At 44.1% G+C, this 19,247-nt stretch overlaps 1 protein-coding gene across 2 annotated transcripts in view; it reads left to right on the top strand.

Moving 5' to 3' along the window:
* DHODH (dihydroorotate dehydrogenase (quinone)) overlaps window positions 1-19,247 on the top strand; it is a 305,977-nt gene that overhangs the window by 35,422 nt on the left and 251,308 nt on the right. For both annotated transcript variants that reach the window (XM_069216710.1, XM_069216711.1), the window contains exon 3: window positions 17,367-17,566. In XM_069216710.1, coding sequence (XP_069072811.1) covers window positions 17,367-17,566 — 200 coding nt within the window. The remainder of the gene's footprint in view (window positions 1-17,366; window positions 17,567-19,247) is intronic.

The raw sequence follows: 19,247 nt of genomic DNA, 5'->3' as shown, positions 1-19,247 counted from the left end.
AGCTTTTAGGTATTGCCAAATAACATGAATTCTGTGGACCAAATACAATTGAACCAGGGTGGTCACCATCTGCCTATAGTACTCTGGCGGTGTAAAAGAAAGAAATACTTTTTTTTTTCCCCCCAAAGATTTAAACGAGTACTAGCAACATTTGAAATCTGTGGTTCAAGAGGAAGTTTGGGGTCTGTGTCCATATCAAGGATATTGATAGTTCTTTCTGGAATCGGAGAAGACCAGAGGTACCTGTTTAGAAGCAATTAAGTATTGGCAGAATTTAGATTTAAAACAGTTTAATTATCAAGGATTGAACAAAGTCACTGCATATTAGTCCTTAAATTAGAAGCTTTACTTGCCGAAGAGGTTAATCTGAACAGTATCTGGATATCATCAGCATAAATGGAGATCTGTGTGCCCATATTTTGCAACATTTGAGCCAAGGGGGAACACATAGATGATAAATACCAAAGGCAAGAATATGGAGTCTTGAGGGACACTATTGATTTAGCTTTGAACTGAAAGGATGTAATAGAATGGTTTGATAATGTTTTGGCTTTGAGGAGGGAGTATCTGACAGATCCAAAAGGACCAAAGCTCACACTTCTTGAGAGCCTGAGACTCTACAGAGAAGGTCTAGATGCAAGTTCACTATGAACTGTTAGGGATGTAAAAAAAAATAGGTCAATAACTACAAGATCCTGGTAGGATAGGGATTACGTATTTTTCACCATGGGTCTAACCATGGCTGATTTGCATGAGTCTAGTACTTTGTTCTGAATGAAGAATTGGATGAAAAGTAGGACATGGAATCATTAAAACCTAGTATTAGTAGCATTTAACTCCCAGACCCTGGGCATACTTTGTACACATACTAGAGACTTATAGGTAAGCTAAATATGCCCGTTATGAATATACCCATTTCATCCTGTTTAAAGGAGGAGCACAGGCTATTTAACTGCTAGGTATTGTAGGTAAAGTGCTCAGAGTTTCACAACCAGCAAAAATGCAGGGTCGAACAAGGAATTAACAATCCAGGGTGACGACGCAGAAAAGTGGGATTTCCTATAATGACTGTTCTATTTTTATTCCTTCCACATCTTTCCTTCACGGAAATGTAAAAAGGAGGGAGTCTTTTAATTTTTGGGGTTCTTACTTTGAATTGGAAGATTAAACCCTTAAGTGATTCACCCAATTTACAAACTATTTTATTGACTCCTGCAAACATTTGGTACATAATTTGTTATAAGAATTTTTGCTGAATAATTGTTCCGTTGTTAAAACTTTGGTGGTCATTTTGACTTTGGTGGTAAAAACCACCTACTGTTGCAGTGACGGCCATGAAAATACAGCCGTCGCGGCTACCATCCGTCCGCCATATTATGATCACTGCCGGACTTCCACCACAAGACGGGTGGAAATCCGGCAGTGATCATGCTGGCAGATGGTGGTAATCTGACACTGCTACCACCAGCACCGCCACGTCAGTTGAACGCCTCCTGCGTATTATGACAATTCATATGACCTGGCATTGTTCTGCTGGTGGGGTGCTGCAGGCGGTAGCAGCGCCCCTTCCCGTTCCCTGCCAGAAGACCTCCTCAACCAAGGTAAGTTGGGCTTCCGACAGGTGAGGGGGGTGGGAGTGTGTGTGTGTGTGTGTGTGTGCGTGCGTGTGTGAATGCGTCTGTCTGTTTGTGTTGTGTTGCGCACGTGGTTGTATGCGTGTGAGTGAACGCGTGTAAGAATGGTGAAGTGAGTGCGTGTCTGCATGTCCGTGTGATTGTATATATGAATGTGTGTGCGAGCATGTCTGGAAGTATGCATGTATGAATGCATGTATGCCAGTGTGATTGGGTGTATGCGTGGTGCATGTCTGTGGGTGTGTGCTTTAATGGGTGTGTGTGTGATGATCAGAGGGGGTGGGGGTGTATTTGAATGTCAGGGGTTGGGGGGTTAGTGTGTGTGTATGTGGGGTGGGTGATGGTGGGGGTTTGGATGGAGGGGGTGGGTTTGTGTGTGGGGTTCGGAGGGAGGGTGGGGGAGTGTGAAGATTGGAGGGGGAGAGGGGGAGTTTGGATGGAGGGGGTCAGGTGAGTCTTTGGTGGGGGGGGGTGCCGCCTACAGGTGACAGGGAAGGAATTCCCTGTCACCGGTAGGGCCTACTGCCATGGTTTTTGTGGCGTTAAAACATGGTGGTAGGCAGGCTCATAATGCTGTTGGCTGTATTGTGCTGCCCACTGGACTGGAGATTGACAACTCCGGCCCGGCGGCTGATGAGTGGAGAAGTGGCAGGGTGGCTGCAGCCAACCCGCCATTCTCATAATGTGGCGGTATTTACCGCCAGCCTGTTGACAGTACTACCGCCACATTGATACTCTGCGCTGGGGTCATAATGACCCCTTTGACTCTTTATTTGGAAAATGTTAAGAATTCCGGCCAATCTGGGTTTTTCCATAATTTTAGTTGGGAATTTTAATCTTCATGTTTGTCCTGATCTATGACATCATGTAGTTCTGTCAAGTCTGATACTGATAATTGTCCCTGCAGCTTGTTATTTTCAATAATTTAGTTTGTGAATCTAACAAGGGTTGTTCTCATCAGGATACTACCTCAAACCTTTTGTGTGTTTCTTGTTTTACAGGAAGAGGTTCATCTAGTTCCATTAATCATATCCTTATCACTGATGATTAAACTATTAACTAACTTTTTACTTTTTAAACATTGTGAAGCATTTCAGTGACAATAATCCTTTTTTTGTTTCCTTTTCATTATTCATTCAAACTAAAACTCTTTAACCCATCATAAGACAGAAGAAATCCAAGTTAATTGTCATAGATGAAGATCGAACATTGTTGACACCATCATGTTTCTCCATGCTCTATTGAAGAACAACATTAATTACATCCACTGTGCATCCTTTCAGTTCAACTGTTTTACAATAAAAGGTTTGCTACTGGCCCCATTTTCAAAGAAATCTTGTCAATTTAAGCACTGTTGTGACACCTCTTGCACTGTTTCCAATTGTGAAGTTCTCTAGGCTTTGAAAAAAGGTCTCCTGATGGTGTCCGAGGTTTTGGCCTGTAGGTCTAATTAAAAGTTATCCTTGTTTGGTTAAAAACAACCTTAAGGAAAGGAGGAAGCCATGGAATAAAATGCACACTGGTAGCAATTTAAGGGACTGTAGTCAGAAAGCCAGTAAATGCTCCTTTTCTCCAAGATGTCACTAATCCCTCTGTAGAAGTTTCAGGTTGAGCCAAGGAGTCCTCAGTATTTTAGTAATATGTATTCTGCCCCTAGCTATGAGCTCCCTATGGATTCTCTTAATGTGTTTCGCAATAAGTCCTCTTCGAAGTTTACTATAGAGGATATTTGTTAAACTGTTAACAGACTCAGTGGAAAAGCCTCACGTGGTTCCTCTGCCTTTGTTTAAAAAGAACCCTGGTCTGTGAGCCCCAGTCTTAACTAATATTCTAAACAAGACCTGCTGCTTTAAGCTTCCGCAGCCTTCGTCCTACTATGTAATAGTCCCTGTTTTTAAAAAGAAAAATGGGGGATCCCTGCTGTTGTCACCCAATATCTTTACTGGACTCTGTTGGAAATTAGTTAATGATAATGCGTAGGTGTGTGTGTATGTGTGTGTGTGTGTGTGTGTGTGTGTGTGTGTGTGTATATATATATATATGTGTGTGTGTGTGTGTGTATATATATATATATATATATATATATATATATATATATATATAGAGAGAGAGAGAGAATCAAGTTAGTTAGGATATTCAGATTTGATTTAGGCCTGGTTTCGGCACCATTCAGCAGTGCCTTCACTTGGATCTGTTGATAAGCAAATACACTGTCACCAACTAGGAGTCCATGCATCTTGCAATCATGGACCTAGGGTAGGCTTTTGACAGCATCATTCGATCAAGCTTGTGGAGGAGTCATTCTCCTTAGGCGTTGATATCTCACTGCAGAGTCCTTTTGAGAGATCTACATTTGAATTTACCAGCTATGCTGAGATTTGGTGCTGGAGGTAAATGTACTGGTTCTATCCATCCATTTTCAACTTTACTTTACACAAATGATGCAGTCTTAATGGCCACTTGACAGATAATTTACAGTAATTACTGGATTCATTTGTTTCGTTTAGCAGTTGTCTGGATTTATGTACTATTTTTCTAGAACTGTTATAACGATGATTGGACATAGAACTTCAAAGTCTAGGTTGTTTAAAATCAGTTACGTCTATTAGTAAAGTACCTCCATTAGAGTCCATTTTAGTAGATCTGGCAGTTGCCACCATTTATTGCCTGTCCGGAGACAGCAGGGTCCCAGGTCAGTTGGTGCAGTGTTCAACTTTGCATCAAAAGTGGGATCTAAAATATTAAAATGATATGTGCTATTTATAATAGTAAAGGTGTTTTGACTGCAAGTAATGAGTTAGGATTTTGGGTGACCTGACTGTGTATAGCCTACAAAGGGAGGAGAATAGGTTCTGCAGAGATTGACGGCTCTATCTCTAGGTTCTTCTACATTTATTTGTCACTAAAAACCTGGGCTCTCATTTATTGAAGAAATCATAAAGCTGCATTCATTACTGCTCTGCATCTCAAATTGGTCAAAGCCCAAGACTCTTTTAAATCGAGCAGTAATTTTTGATTGTCTTTCTTTAATTTGTCCCCTGAAGATCCTGATGATCAAATGTATTAGTTCAAATTATACTGAACTTGGGAGACCTGGGCTTTTTCTGAATCCAGGTACTATCATTAAAAACAAGACTTGGGCCAAAAAAATGTTCTTTACCAATTGACTAACTCAGGCGAAGGGATTTAAACTTAATAAAGCAGTCTGTGCGTTCATTTATGCTTATCGTAACTGTACTGAATATCAAACCCTATTTCTTGTGGGTAAAGAATTCTTATCACAGGTACTTGTTAGCTTTAACCAGGTTGGTTATGTGTAGTACACCTTTTCCCAAGTTTCCCCTTTAGTTGAGATCTCTTTAAAGGGCCATAACCATGCTCATGTGACGGTGTTGCTGTTAAGTCTACGCTGCATTCTGTTTCATTTTGTAAATGCTACTATTCCTCAAGAAAGCATTAATTGAAACTCATTCCTAATTAATTGCATTCTTCCCCTGTAGTCCAGCCTTACTCTATCAGCAGATATTGAGTAAGAACACCTCTGTAGCCCTCTGGTCACCCCTGTGGTGCTATTAGATTAAGAAAGAAATAGGCTGTATAATATTTGTCTGTTTGTACTGTCATTTTGTTTTTACTTGCACTGTCAATGCTTTTTATTATTTTTATTTCTATGGGTTAAGTTAACCGAATAAAATGAGTTGATTGAATAACTCTGAAGTTGAAATGGGCATGGAGGGCTGGGTATGTTGGACAGTGATGTGGAAGACCATGACTCAGAGTAATGAGTATTAGCTGCAGTCTGAGGATTACCTCCTCCTATGCCTTCCTTGTCTCAGTCTTTAAATAATGTGGATGTACCCAAGCCACAAGACAACAAGGAAAACAGCGTAGACAAATCATTAATTCTATAACCTATGCTTTATTATGTAAGAAATCCAAGCAAGGCAATTTAGTCCTTTACTGCAGAAAGCCCGGCTGAAACAAAAGTGTCTGACTTTGTAAACCCTTATATCTGTATTTTGTAGTGAGACACAAATATATTTGGAGTAACCAAGGCAGCAGCGTTACATAGCACTATATGTGACAACAACTGAAGGCTGCCCAAGATGCAAAAATACTTTTAGTAGACATTCCCTGACCTGCCCCAAAAAGTTCTACTTAACTCAGAAGCCACACAAACTGTATGCCTTACCCACTTGCTCGTAGTTGCAATAGAAACTCCAATCACTTCCTGGTTGTTCAAAATGTAAAACACAAAAGTTGAACTTTCCTAAAATTTTAAGTTATTGAAATTTCTTTTTACACAAGTAACAAATGCAATCTTTGTTTATCCTCCAAAATTTGCAGAGGGAGAGACTGGTAAACAAAATCATCATCTACATAAAGAGATGACTATTCAGGTTTAAAAAAAAAAGCCAGGTCCGTTCTGAAGACGGCATTGTCAGGGAAAAAAAAAATCAAAAAAGGGTCATGAATCAAGGAAAGTGCCAGTTCCTGTTGATTGCCTCATTGATAAATAGCGACAAGAAAAATACTTCGAAAGCGAGACATTTAGGAGGTACTGAGCTATAAGGTTCAAAAGGAGAGTTATGTAAAGCTCTCAGTAACCTCGGATGAACCAGTGAGGGAAATGAAGAATGGATGACTAGTATTCTGTTGGGAAAGCTTTTTAAAAGCATGGAATTTCAAAACATGAGTATTGTTCACTCTAAAGGTTTCAATAGCAGCCCATTGGCCTCCCAAAGTAGATGCAACCAACTCCAACAAAAATCAAGGCAGGGAACCGAAAGAGGGATGTCTGCGGTTTCATCCACACCAAGCTCAAAGTTTCCATTTTCTAGAATAGCTTTTTAGGTTGAGCATTGCAGCGCGCAAGCACTGCTTTTCCGATGTGTTGGTAAGCATCTGGGCTTTTAACAACGCCCACCTCACGCCCATCACTACCACTCGTTCGTGGGCTTGCCCTTCAGAAAATACTTTGATGATATTGGTAAATGGTTTACCTTTGTCCCTCCTTGGGGAGGTTTTGTGACCGCCTTGGCCATCGCCCCTGTTACATGGCTAGTTGCACTTTTGCCAATTAGTTTAACTGCAAGTGGACTTTTTTTCCTTTTATGTGTTTCTTCACGCTGATGCTCATGGCAACCGTGGCACTGTGAATCGGCTCCCTTATGTGAAACTGTTTAACTTTAAATTTTCAATTTACGTGGCAAGAAAAGTCCAGATAGGAATTTACAACACTAATCGCTCTAACTCGAGCAGATGCGAGACCCGTTGCATTGCAAATGCTTGTTAAAGGTAGCTATTGTTGTAGGTTGGATTGATGAGGCCACTTCCTCAGAAAATCTCAACTCTGTTCATCACCTCCTCAGTTTTCATATCCCCAATCGGATTTTCAGAAGATGACCGCCCGATGAAGGGAAGGTGCAGTTGGAAAAATCCTCGAACCTGAGGAGTACAGGTTACTGTGTTCTCCAAGGCCAGCAAGCAGTGACCTAAATAACCTGATATTTTTCCCTAAATAATCTTTCTGAATACTTTATGCAGGAGGAGAATTGGAGAGGAAGGCATTGAGCAAGTAAAAACCCATCAAGGAACGGACAAAAGCTCCTGACCCCTACTGTTATTATTTAATGTGGCAAAAAGATCCAAACAGAGTGGATCAAACATTTGGGTGATTTCCTGAAATTCTAGATGACCCTGGTGCTTTGAGTTTGAAGAAGGGAAGATACTGTGCAACTGGTCTGCTTGCTGATTCTTCATGGGAAGAAGAAATCGCCTCCAGTAAAAGATTGGATTCAACCCACACACCCAATTGCCGAGCTAGGAGCGCTAAACTTATAAGCCCCTGTTGGTTAGCATACGCTCAAGCTGCTTGACTTTCTCCTTATCCTTATGGCCCGATTCTGTACAAAAGTAAGAATGGTTTGGAGAACTTGAAAGATTGCTGCTAACGCTGTCCAGTTCAATTAGCTTTTTATTTATGTCTGATACCAAAGATTGTGAATTGAACGGTGTGCCTGCTTTCAAGTCTTGTGAAAATTCAAAGATACCCTGTTCCAGGTTGATTGGGTTCAACCACTAGCTCAGTTCTAGCTTATTTCCAGAGTCACTAGCATACTCTTCCCATAGTCCCAGGAATGACAATGTTTAGGAAAAAAAAAAAGATGACGGACAAGAAGCTATCTCTGCCTGGACTACCATCTATTCTTTGGCTGTTTCGCTGTCTTTCTCAAGGAGCTTCGAAAGTCTTTCCCTCAGTTCCAGCATCCTCAGATTGGGAACTAAGTTCTTACCAATGCCAATTTGAAAAATTGGCCCTGTGTACTTCAAAATCTGAGATGGCTGTAGCCTGTACGACTTAAGGTTCAAAAGGAAAACCATGATCTTGGAGAAACCTGCATACAGTCTGAACATCGCTCTGTGCCGTGGAAAAAAGATGTGTTAACTGGTTTCCTTACCTGGGTGACCTATTATTTAACACCTTGATGGATGCAGTCTAACCCACTAGTGGTGCCAACATTTTGGGAAGACTCTTGGAATTAACGAGAGTCCAAAGGGCAAGACTCTGACTGCCAGTGTTTTCTCCAGATGCATAGACATAGGAATTTGTGGAATTGACCATGGAAGGGCATGTATGCAGAAAAGCTTTAAATAATCCAAAGATGTGAAGTAGTTGCCCCGGCAAATCAAAGACAGGATTGTCTGCAGCATCATGATCTTGAATGGTTTGTGTTTGAATAAGAAATTTCAAGAGGCGGATGTGAGCTCTGTCTGCTCTGTCTAAATCCCCCCAGGCCTGATGTATTGAGGAGGTGAAGGGGCGCAAAAGGATTCACCCTGACCTGGTGGCGTGCCTCTAAGTCCCCGGAGGGGGAGAATCCATCGAGATTGCCGGCTGTGAGGTGTGTCGCACGAAGCAGAGCCCGCCGGCCGAGTGCGCGGCTTGCTTCGGAGTGCGGCCTAGGGGTGGCTGGGATGGAGCTGAGTGGAGACTGGAGCACCGACATGGAGATGTGAGCTGCGGGCCCCGAGGAGCAGGGGAGAGAGGTGTCTCCCCCCCCAGAGCTGTGCAGGAACTGGGAAGAGCTCCATTAAGGTGAGCGCCAATCCGCACAGTGGCGAGGCGGGGCCCATGAAGGGCCGTTTTTGCAGAGCTTGGGGCGGCGGTCCGAAATGGAGATGGCGGCTGCCCCCCACAAATAACCCCCTTGTCTACCGGTGAAATCGGGGAACCAACAGGACGGTCTCCCCTGGAAAATATTTTTGGAGCAAGCCCAGTGCTATGACGGCACAGCTCTGCGCATGAAGAGCCGAGACAGGGAGAGGGAGGCCAATTCGAAGAGCACTGAGCTGGGGAGATCCGCCCGAGCAGGGCCCTGAGACAATAGGGCCCAATATTGCGACCACAGGCGACTGGACACTCCAAAGAGGGGGCCACAGCCGCAAGAGGGTGAGAGACACCTGGAATGAGCGGGAGCAAATGAGATGCGGGGGCGAGGAGAGACACATAACTTCCCCCTTGAGAAGTGGGCTGTGAGATGAGGGCAGAGGCCTAGAGAAGGGCCCTTATGAGAAGGAGAGCAGTTCTGAGGGGGAGAGAGAGCGCCTACAAACAAGCACTGGGGCCCGGTCCCTGACAGACGCCTATGCCACGGCGAAAGGTCCAGACCAAGAGAGTCTCCAGCTACTTTTCTCCAGCCAGAGTGGAGAGCGCTGACCAGGCACAGGGGGGAGAGATGACGCTCACAAAGGAGGACCTCTTGTCCTCCCTTTGCACTTCAAAGCCGAGTTGCGACAGGAGCTTACGACGGATATTAGAGCGAGGCTGGATGCCTTCCAAGCAGATGTCAATGGGAAACTATCTGCACTTCAAACAGATGTAGACTCAGTAGGGGCCCGTACTATAGATTTGGAAATGCATTTGCAGGACTTACAGCAGAAAGTTGCCCCGGTGGAGACTGAGATTACGAATATTAAGGTACAGCTACATCTCGCCACATTAAAGTTCAAAGATTTGGAAAATCGTGCACGCAGAGACAACATAAGGGTGAGAGGACTGGGGGAGGGAGCAGAGGGGACTGATCTGGAGGCCTTTGTGATTGAGCTATTTTCCACCCTTATGGGAGAGGATCAACCGGAGGTGCAAGTGGAACGAGTGCACCGCGTGGGCAGTAGAGCTGCGGGCAAAGGGAGCAGACATAGAGACATTCTTGCTAAACTGAGCTCGTTCAAGGTGAAGGAACGAATTCTATTAAAGGCAAGACAACAAGACTTTATCTCCTTCCAGGGTGCAAGATGCTCCCTCTATCAGGTCATAGCTCCAGCAACCCTGCAACAACGGCAATAGTTCTGCCTGGTGACGGAGGCTCTGAGAGAGAAGAACAAAAGATATCGTTGGACCTTTCTCTTTGGTGTGGTGTTCGAACTCCACAGTAGGGCATGCCATTTCACGGCTGTGGATGATGCGGCAGCCGTGTTGGGCCTAGAGTCTGGAGGAGAGAGGGGTGACGCCGGCGTCGCGGTTTGAGCAGGGCGAGGAGAGGATATCCCTTCCACGTCAACGGACCAATGGAAACAACAGAGGAGGGGTAGGAAGATCCCCAGAAGATAACGTTGCCTGGAGGTCCTGCCTCGGGGATGGCCCCGGCGGTCCACTGGAGAGAGCTGGGGTGCAACCCCAGATGGGGGCTTCGATGGAGATGGAATGACGGGGGCTGCTTCCCCTGGGGAGAAGGTGTGGACGTGAGAAGCACAATAAAGGCCTCCGCTCTACATGACATTCAGACATACTCCGCTCCTGTTGGTCTCTGGAGGTTTGGGGGGGCTCCTCCGCTGAAATGTATGCTGGTTTGACGAGGCCTGGGGGGAGAGGAGGTGGATTTGGACCCTGTCCACGAAATGAAGTATGTAAGGAAGTTTGTTGTTCTATACTGTCAAGTCTATGATTCTGTATCTCTTCTGAGATGTTCCTTAGGTTTGTTCATTGTTTACCATCCCTTTCGATATTCAAAGAGTCATGTGGAAAGCCCAAAGCAGGCTTGGAGTTCCGAAGGGGGGGATGGGAGTCAAGGTGCGGGGTATTAGAGATAATATCAGGGGTCTAGTTGAGAGTGTTTCTGTTTTGGGGAGATGATGCTGGAACTACTTTCATGGAATGTGAAAGGACTTAATTCCCCCCAATAAGCGGTCGCAATTGAGAAAGTACTTTGATGATCACCATTATGACATTGTGGCACTACAAGAAACACATTTGAAGAGGGGGAGGGACATTGTCTCCGTCACAAACACTACACTCAGATTTCTTTAGCTTCAGCACCAACGAAGCACTGTGTGGTGGCTTTGATGTTTCACAGATCGGTCCACTTCAGGGAGACAGGTTCCAAGAAAGATAAAGAGGGAAGATACTTAATGGTAAAAGGCAGCCTAGAAAGGAAAATGTGTACAATATCTACTATTTACGCCCCTAACAGCGGTCAAACCCAATTTCTGTTACAGTTCCTGAGAGAACTGGAGGGCTATGCAGAGGGTGAAATAATTTTAATGGGAGACTTCAACCTGATTTGGGACTCTGTTCTAGACACGACACATCCATAGAGATCACAGAACAGTGCTTTTGCCAGATCGGTGAAGTCCACCATCTGCCGATTGGGGATTTTTGATTCCTGGCGCTGAAACCCTTAGAGAGGGATTATACTTTCTTCTCACATACCCACCGCTCCTACTCGAGGATAGACTACGTATTTCTGAGCAAACCGTTAAGACAGATTCTTAAGTCTGTAGCCATTCATCCAATTATTATATCGGATCATGCCCCAGTGGTGGTTGGCCTGAATTGGTCCCTAGCACGCACCTCTACCAAGCGCTGGTACTTTCCCAATGTACTCACCCATGACATAGCATCGCGTAACGATCTGCGGTTAACGATCAGGGAATACTTCCAACATAATAGGGTCGGAGATACTAACCCCCATACACTCTGGGATGCCTTTAAGGCAGTCATCAGAGGCAAATGCATCTCCTTAGCGTCTGCGATGCACCGATTAAAGGCTAAGGACCAACTTTTTTTGGATAGTGAACTTAAGATAGCTGAACGAGACCATAAGCTCTCCCCGACCTGGCAAGCCCAAAGGAGGGTGGTGTCCCTCAAAGGTAAATTACAAGCTATCTATACAAACAGGGCAGAATTGACACTGCTGAGACTTCAGAAATCCCATTATGACAATGGCAACAAGATAGGTACTCCCCTGGCAAGACAGCTTCGAACCAAACAGGCCCGGGACTACATAGAGCAAGTCACTGACGAGCTCGGAGAACACCTCACGGAAGAGGGGAAAGCAAGTGCATTTAGATGGTTTTACGACCGTCTCTATCACTCAGATCACCCACCTGCTCACACTCAAGAAACCTATCTGTGAAATACCTAGCTGCCAGAGGTCTCTCAGGAGACTAATTAAATGCTAGCGGCGCCATTTACAGTGGAGGAGGTTCAGGCGGCTATAGACGCCATTCCCCTGCATAAGGCCCCGGGCCCTGACGGCTTTACGGCCCACTTCTACAAAGCTTTTGGTGCAGAACTGGCGGGACAGCTCACTGCCTCCTTGGCATGGTTACCCCCTGACTTTTTGCCTTTGCTGACGCCAAGTTATGATTTGAAAGTGTGCTGAGGCCTGCTAACCAGGCCCCAGCACCAGTGTTCTTTCCCTAACCTGTACCTTTGTTTCCACAACTGGCAGACCCTGGCATCCAGGTAAGTCCCTTGTAACTGGTACCCCTGGTACCAAGGGCCCTGATGCCAGGGAGGGTCTCTAAGGGCTGCAGCATGTCTTATGCCACCCTGGAGACCCCTCACTCAGCATAGATACACTGCTTGCCAGCTTGTGTGTGCTGGTGGGGAGAAAATGACTAAGTCGACATGGCACTCCTCTCAGGCATTAAATTTGTCCCGACCACCATAAAATGTCCTTATTTGCTGACGACATTTTATTATTTGTCACTGAACCCCGCACATCCCTCGTGGTAATTCAAGAGGAGTTGACACTCTTTGAGCAGGTGGCAGGTTTTAAGGTAAACGTGTGGAAATCATATCTTCTTAACCTGTCGATGCCCACAGGGGTAATGACCCAGGTAGCCTCCTTGACCCCATTTACGTGGGCTAAAAAAGAAATCACATATTTGGGTATTCGATTTGTTCACCAGGTGTCTGATCTGTTCAGAGCTAATTATCCCCCCTTGATTAAGCCACTACGAGAAGACTTTAAGAGGTGGTCTCCGCTATGGTTGCCTTGGCTGGGGCGCATCAATAGCATTAGGATGACAGTGCTCCCCAGATTTCTCTATCTCTTTCAAAGCCTCCCTATTGATATACTGCCAGATTTCTTTGCTGAGACCCGGACGAGGTTCATTTGGCAGGGAACAAGAGCTAGAGTATCAAATAAAGTACTGGTACGCTCCAAGGAAGAGGGAGGATTAGCGCTTCCTGACCTCCTTCAGTACTATAGAGCTGCACAGCTGCGTGTATTAGCTGAATGGTCCCTCCGAGAGTCAGAAAAGCTGTGGCTTCATATGGATAGGGCAGTGACGGGCAAGACCTTGTGGGATGTCCCATGGAAGCCCAAGGGGTCACAGCCACAAAACGCATACATTAGCACACCCACCGCCACTACCCTTAAAGTGTGGGACAAGGTAACAAGAACCTACGAGATTACATCCTTCCCCTCACCACATACCCCTATCCATTTTAACAAGGCATTCCCCCCCGGGGGAAGCTTCTGGGCCCTTTGATAGGTGGAGGGAAGGGGGATGCTTGCGAATTGCAGATCTGTATCATGGTGACCAACTCTGTACGTTTAATAACTGTTGCAGAGATTTTCAGCTCCCTCAGTCCGAACACTACCATTACACTCAGTTGGTGCATTGGGTCTCACAGCCGCATATGCGGGAGGCAGCCACAAGAGATCTGCTTCCAATGGAGAGATTTGTGCAAAGGGGCGGATTGACAAGGGGTAGTATTTCTACGCTGTATTCTATATTAGCCGCTGCGCAGAGAGCGCCGACCCCTTGACACATCCCCTTCTGGGAACAGGTACTGGGCATCTCTGTGGGGGAGGACCGTTGGCGACATCTATATCAGGATATATCCAAACATAACCGCTCAATGGGTGCCAGGGAAGCACACTACAAGCTTCTCTACAACTAGTACCTCTACCCAGAGAAGCTTAAGAAACTATACGCACAGGTGTCCGATAGATGTTGGCGGGGCTGTGGCATGTTTGGGGACTTTAGACACATTTGGTGGGACTGCCCAACTATTCGCCCCTATTGGAACGAAATCCTCTCACATCTTAAAGAGATGTTGGGTTACCCCGTACCGACCGCGCCAGAACATATTCTCTTGGGTCTTCGAGCCCATGAATTGCAGCACCAATCACACTGGGACTGTGCCATTCTTTGGTTGGCTCTAGGGGCGGCGAAAACAGCATTAGCGTCCTTCTGGAAAAGAGCAGACCCACCCCCTATAGCCCTGTGGTTCACCAGGCTGTGGAAGAGCCTCGCCATGGAGCGTCTGGTTGATAAAGGGGAGGGCTCAAGCAGAAGTTTTGATTGTATCTGGGACCCTCTGGTTAGGTTTCTCTCCAGGGGTCTACCCCTTACTGCGTGTGGTCCCCAGCTTAGAGAGGGGAGTCCGCAACCACTGACTTCTATTAGTTAATTCGGGCATATCCAGGAATGGATTATTTGTTGTATGCCTAAAGTTGTTTTTTATTTGTTTCATCTACTGAAATAGATGGCTGTACTCACCATTTGCAGGGTGACACTATTGCCTTAAATTTGTGTGCTCTTTGAACAATGTAAGGCCTACCCGGATGGGGAGCCTCTAGAAGGGGCCACGGACTGCAGTGGGTAGCCTACGATATCACTCGAATGGGCATGTTAATTGTGTTGTACAAAAATGTCAATTAAAAATAAATTTATAAAAATAAAAAAAAAAAGACGTTTCGGTTCTTTAGATCTAGAATAGACCTATTTTCCCAACTCAGACTGCAGAGCTGGAACTATTGTGTTCTTATGCAGCATGTTCTGATTGTCCTGAAGAATTGCACTTCTCTTCAAAGGATTTCTTGGTGCTAGGATCAGTACAAAAAAAAATTCTGGTCAGGTTTGGAATTCTATTTGGTAGCCCTTCATTAACCGAGGAATGCGATGTTGACCTTTTCAAGTCTTCGTAGAATGGAAGAAGTAATTCCTTGATTGGCCCTGCACAGTTGCTTGCTTCTGCTGGGATTTGACTATCAAGGGGACACCATGCTTGTATCCCCTTCCACTAAAGGACTGTACACCTTTGTTGATTTCTGAGGACAAAAACGTATTTTATTTGAAAACGACCAGTCACTACTTTGAGACTGTGCTAGTGCCATCAACTTTCTATCCTCTTCTGACTTTTTTTTCCACCAGTTCCTCAAGCTAAATACCAAACACTTTTACTCCTGAAAAAGGCTCAACATGTATTTTTGTGCTGTCCACCTTCCACAAACGCATCCATATGTAGTTTCTACCTGATATAGCAGGCCCTGAATTGGAAGTTGATGCCAAAAGAAAAATCACATGCTTCTCCATTGTCCATTGTCCTGCCATACAGTTGGTTCTTTCTTGAATGACTTCTGCCAAGCTCTGAAAATCTTGCAAAGTAAAGTTTCTAAACTCTCCCTGCTGGCTGTGTGAGGGGGCGCCTTTTTGAAATTATAGATCCTTGAGGTGCCAACCCAGCCCCATAAGAGAAACAACCCTTACTGAGGTAGGAAACGCCTCCTTTTCAATTCTGTAAAGGAAAATAAGAAAAAAATGGTTTTTTCAATGCCTTTTCCTTGTTTATTAAGGCCTTTCTAAATGGCAGCATGCACAGCCAATGAAAGTGGCCCCTTCCTCTGATATTGAAGACAAAAATCTCCCTTTGTGTAGAATGTCCTGGAAACTTTAGATTTTGTCTTATGGGTATCATCATCTGTTTAAATCAGGTCTTTGACTATGACAACCCCTTTGCTCAGAGTTATCGTCACAAGGATCTTCCATTTGCCCCAGTTTGGCCTGTTTATATGAGGGCCCTTGATTTTTAGGTTGATTGTGCGAGCGCTTCTGACCTGTTGTAAGTATTGTGGGCTTTTGACCACACCCATGTCACACCCATCACTTTCATTCGTTTGTGTGATTTCCTTTAAAAAAATCTCTTGAGGGCATTGGTAAATGCTTTAGGTTTGTCCCGCCTTGGGGCGGTTTTGTGACCGCCTTGTAGACTGACCCTGTTATATGGATTATCGCACGATTGCTGATATGTTTTATGTGAGCGAACTAATTTTTTCTACATCAGGAATTAATTTAAACTACTACTAAGATATGTTTTCTAACTGCATGGTTAGGTACTTTCACTCTTCTTTTGCAGACATCTTCTCTCCTTGTCTTGCGTGTCCTCTAACGGTGCCTGCGTGTGTGCGTTTGTTTGCCTGGTCTGTATGTTTTTTTCCATGGTATGTATATCCTATATTCAATTTAAACAGGTTATGGTTACCGCAGACGTTTTAGCCCGATATTGTATTTTTTTTGCTTCAAATCTGTCTTTTTTTTCTTAAAGGGAATATATTTTAATAAGATTCACTCAGTATCAAGTGCGGCTTAACATGGTGGAATCAATGATGCTTTGAGATTACTTCTTTGAATTTGGATTTTGAGAAAAACGAATCTTGGTAGTTTTTGTTTTGCTAATCAATTTGTTCTTTTTCTGAGAAATAAATGCATAGTAAATGTTTTGTTTGCCATCTGCTTTTCCAGAGCAACACCATCCGATTTCCTTCTTTCCTTGTATTTTTTTTTTTTACGACAAATCTGTTTATCTGAGACTGATATTTTGTTCTTGGATGAGACACTTCTACAAAGGCCACTTAGGGCATGATTTAGCATGTTTAGTTTTTAGGTCGAGCGTGCAAGCGCTTCCGACCCATTGTGAATATTGTGGGCTTTTACCACGCCCATGTCACACCCATCACTTTCATTTGTTTGTGGGCTTGCCTTTCAAAAATCCGTTAGGGTCATAGGTAAATGCTTTACGTTTATCCCACCTTGGGGCAGTTTTGTTACCGCCTTGCAGACTGACCCTGTTACTTGGATTATCGCACGATTGATAGTAATGTGACTACTCTCTTCTTCTGTGTCTCTCCTTTGTGCTCGTGTTGGCTATGGCGCTTTGAATCTGCTCGCACTGCCATCCCCAGCACCCCCCCTCCCGTCCCTCAGTTTCCTGTTCACCCCTCCTACATCATTCCTTGTTTAATTTTGGTCACAAGTCGCTGCTTGAGTGAAAGTTAATTGTATGACATCTTTAAATGCCAACATTTTCTTGTCATTGTATTCAGTTCAGCAGCAAATACGTTTTAAAGACTTTATTACAAAGGCCTTGATGATAATAGATTGCCTGAAGTGTAAGTTTGTTCATATTTAGATTATATATATTTTTTTAATGTTGCATTTGAAGAAACAATTAATTTGCATGCAGGGTACATAATTTGATTAGCCTGGGGGTGAATAGAAATCTTGCAGGTGAAAGAATGCTGCTAGAATTGCCTGCCACAAGGGTTCCAACAATTGACTTTGTGAAGGTTTAATTTGGTTTCAAGGCCCACATTGAAGAAAGGTGTTTTATGCCAGTATGATTACAATCACTTATCTTCTGTTTCTCTCCAGGAGGTGCAGGTCCTGGGTAAGAAGTTTCGTAATCCTGTGGGCATAGCTGCTGGTTTTGATAAACATGGTGAAGCAGTGGATGGGCTTTTCAAGGTTGGCTTTGGCTTTGTAGAGGTTGGCAGTATCACCCCAAAACCTCAGGATGGAAACCCCAAACCTAGAGTCTTTCGATTGACAGAAGATCAAGCTGTCATTAACAGGTAGCTAAGGTTCCTTTCAGCTCTTTCCTCCATACTGGGGAGTACCTGTGTACCTGCATGGAAATGACCCAGATATTTATCTAATTTTGCCATTGAGAACTTCCGTGCCCATACTGTCTCACGCCCCAGGAGACTACATGTTTATGCTTTCTGTATGACATTCAGCTCCACCCTTTCATCCTACACCAAAGCCACCATGCCCACTCTGTTTTTTAGCATGCCCAGAATGAACCACACATAGCATTTTTTGCCACTTCTGATCTGCTGTTTGTTGCACACTTGCGTCATCCTTGTATTCCTCTTCCTGTAAAGTGTGAGCTGAGCCACATTACTATTTCCAGCTGAACTCTGTTCATGATAGCACTCCTGGTTCTCTCATCAGTGCTTACCTTTCACCCTATAGTCAATTTGTCATTTCACATTCCTATGTCTCCCTTGTATCCCTGTATCCTCATTTCATAGAGGAATTTTAGTATTTATTTTCCTGCAACTTGCCTCTTATATATTTTTTTGCCTCTCATTCACCTTTTCTCCTGTTGTCTAACCTGAGATTTTCTTTTTCTATAAAGTCCCTGAGACGTTATCACCCTGCTTGTCTAAAGATGCCACCTTTGTCTTGTCAGCTCCCATTCCTCCTATTGACTAGCTTTTCAGATTCATTAAGCTCTCGCTCACTTCCCCTATTCACCCTCTGCTCCATAAGAATCCTCAATAATTGTGCACAGCAATGTATACATTCATTCTTTTTTGGTTTTGTTGTTTTCTTTTACCAATATACACATGCCACATTTTTTTTTATTTTGCCATTTTTTAAAATTGATGTTGTATATCTTTGTTAAATGTAGCCTGCAATTTACATTTTTTTTGTTTTAGCAAATAACTTAGGAATCATACAAGAAAACTCAGTTGAGTGTTGACCATTTTATTACAACTAAATGCAGTAAACCCAACATAAAGGTTTATAATTTCAAAATTGAAAGGGAATTCCCTCATGACTTCTTAAAAGCATCATCCAATACATGTGTTGGAAAGATCCCAAATCCAAAGTTGGCAGTCTAGACATCTCGGCAAACAAGGGCTTTAACTTTATTTAAAATTTTGACTCTCACCCTCTTACTTTTTTGTCCATGGCAGTGGCTTTCTCGTCCCAAAGCATAAGGTGCCTTACACAGAGCATTGTTATTTGGTCAAAGATGAAAGAAGACATAGCAGAAGCCGGATTTGAAAACGAGCTTAACTTTGTTCCCCTTATCCAATCTTCTGTTGCACACATTCATTAAAGTTCTCCAGGAGCAATGCATACTTAAGAATTGTAGTCTGCTCAGCTTAATAGATACCAGTAGTTCAAGTAAGACGTAATCCAAGGAGATCTTCTACCGTAGCTGAAGATAAGGTTACATCGTACCTTTCTAAAAGCTTAGAAACTGGAGCTTGGCTAAGCTGGGGACGGAGAAGGTTGTAGGGTGCCTTTGCTGTACTCCATCCCTGTATTTCCAGAAGCTGTCTGCATCATTTCACGTTAGTTGCCAACCCACAGCCTCCTGCTGGAACTGAGAGGCTGCAGATCAGGTGGCTAGTGGGTCCCAGGGTGATAACTCGCAAATGGAATGTGATCCAGACGGGGAACCACTGGTTGCCACACCCCTCGCAACTGCAGCCACCATCTTGAACTTCAGTGGCC

Source organism: Pleurodeles waltl, chromosome 12 (genome assembly GCF_031143425.1).
Source record: "Pleurodeles waltl isolate 20211129_DDA chromosome 12, aPleWal1.hap1.20221129, whole genome shotgun sequence".
NCBI lineage: Eukaryota > Metazoa > Chordata > Amphibia > Caudata > Salamandridae > Pleurodeles > Pleurodeles waltl.
This window is presented reverse-complemented; position numbering and strand designations above follow the sequence as displayed.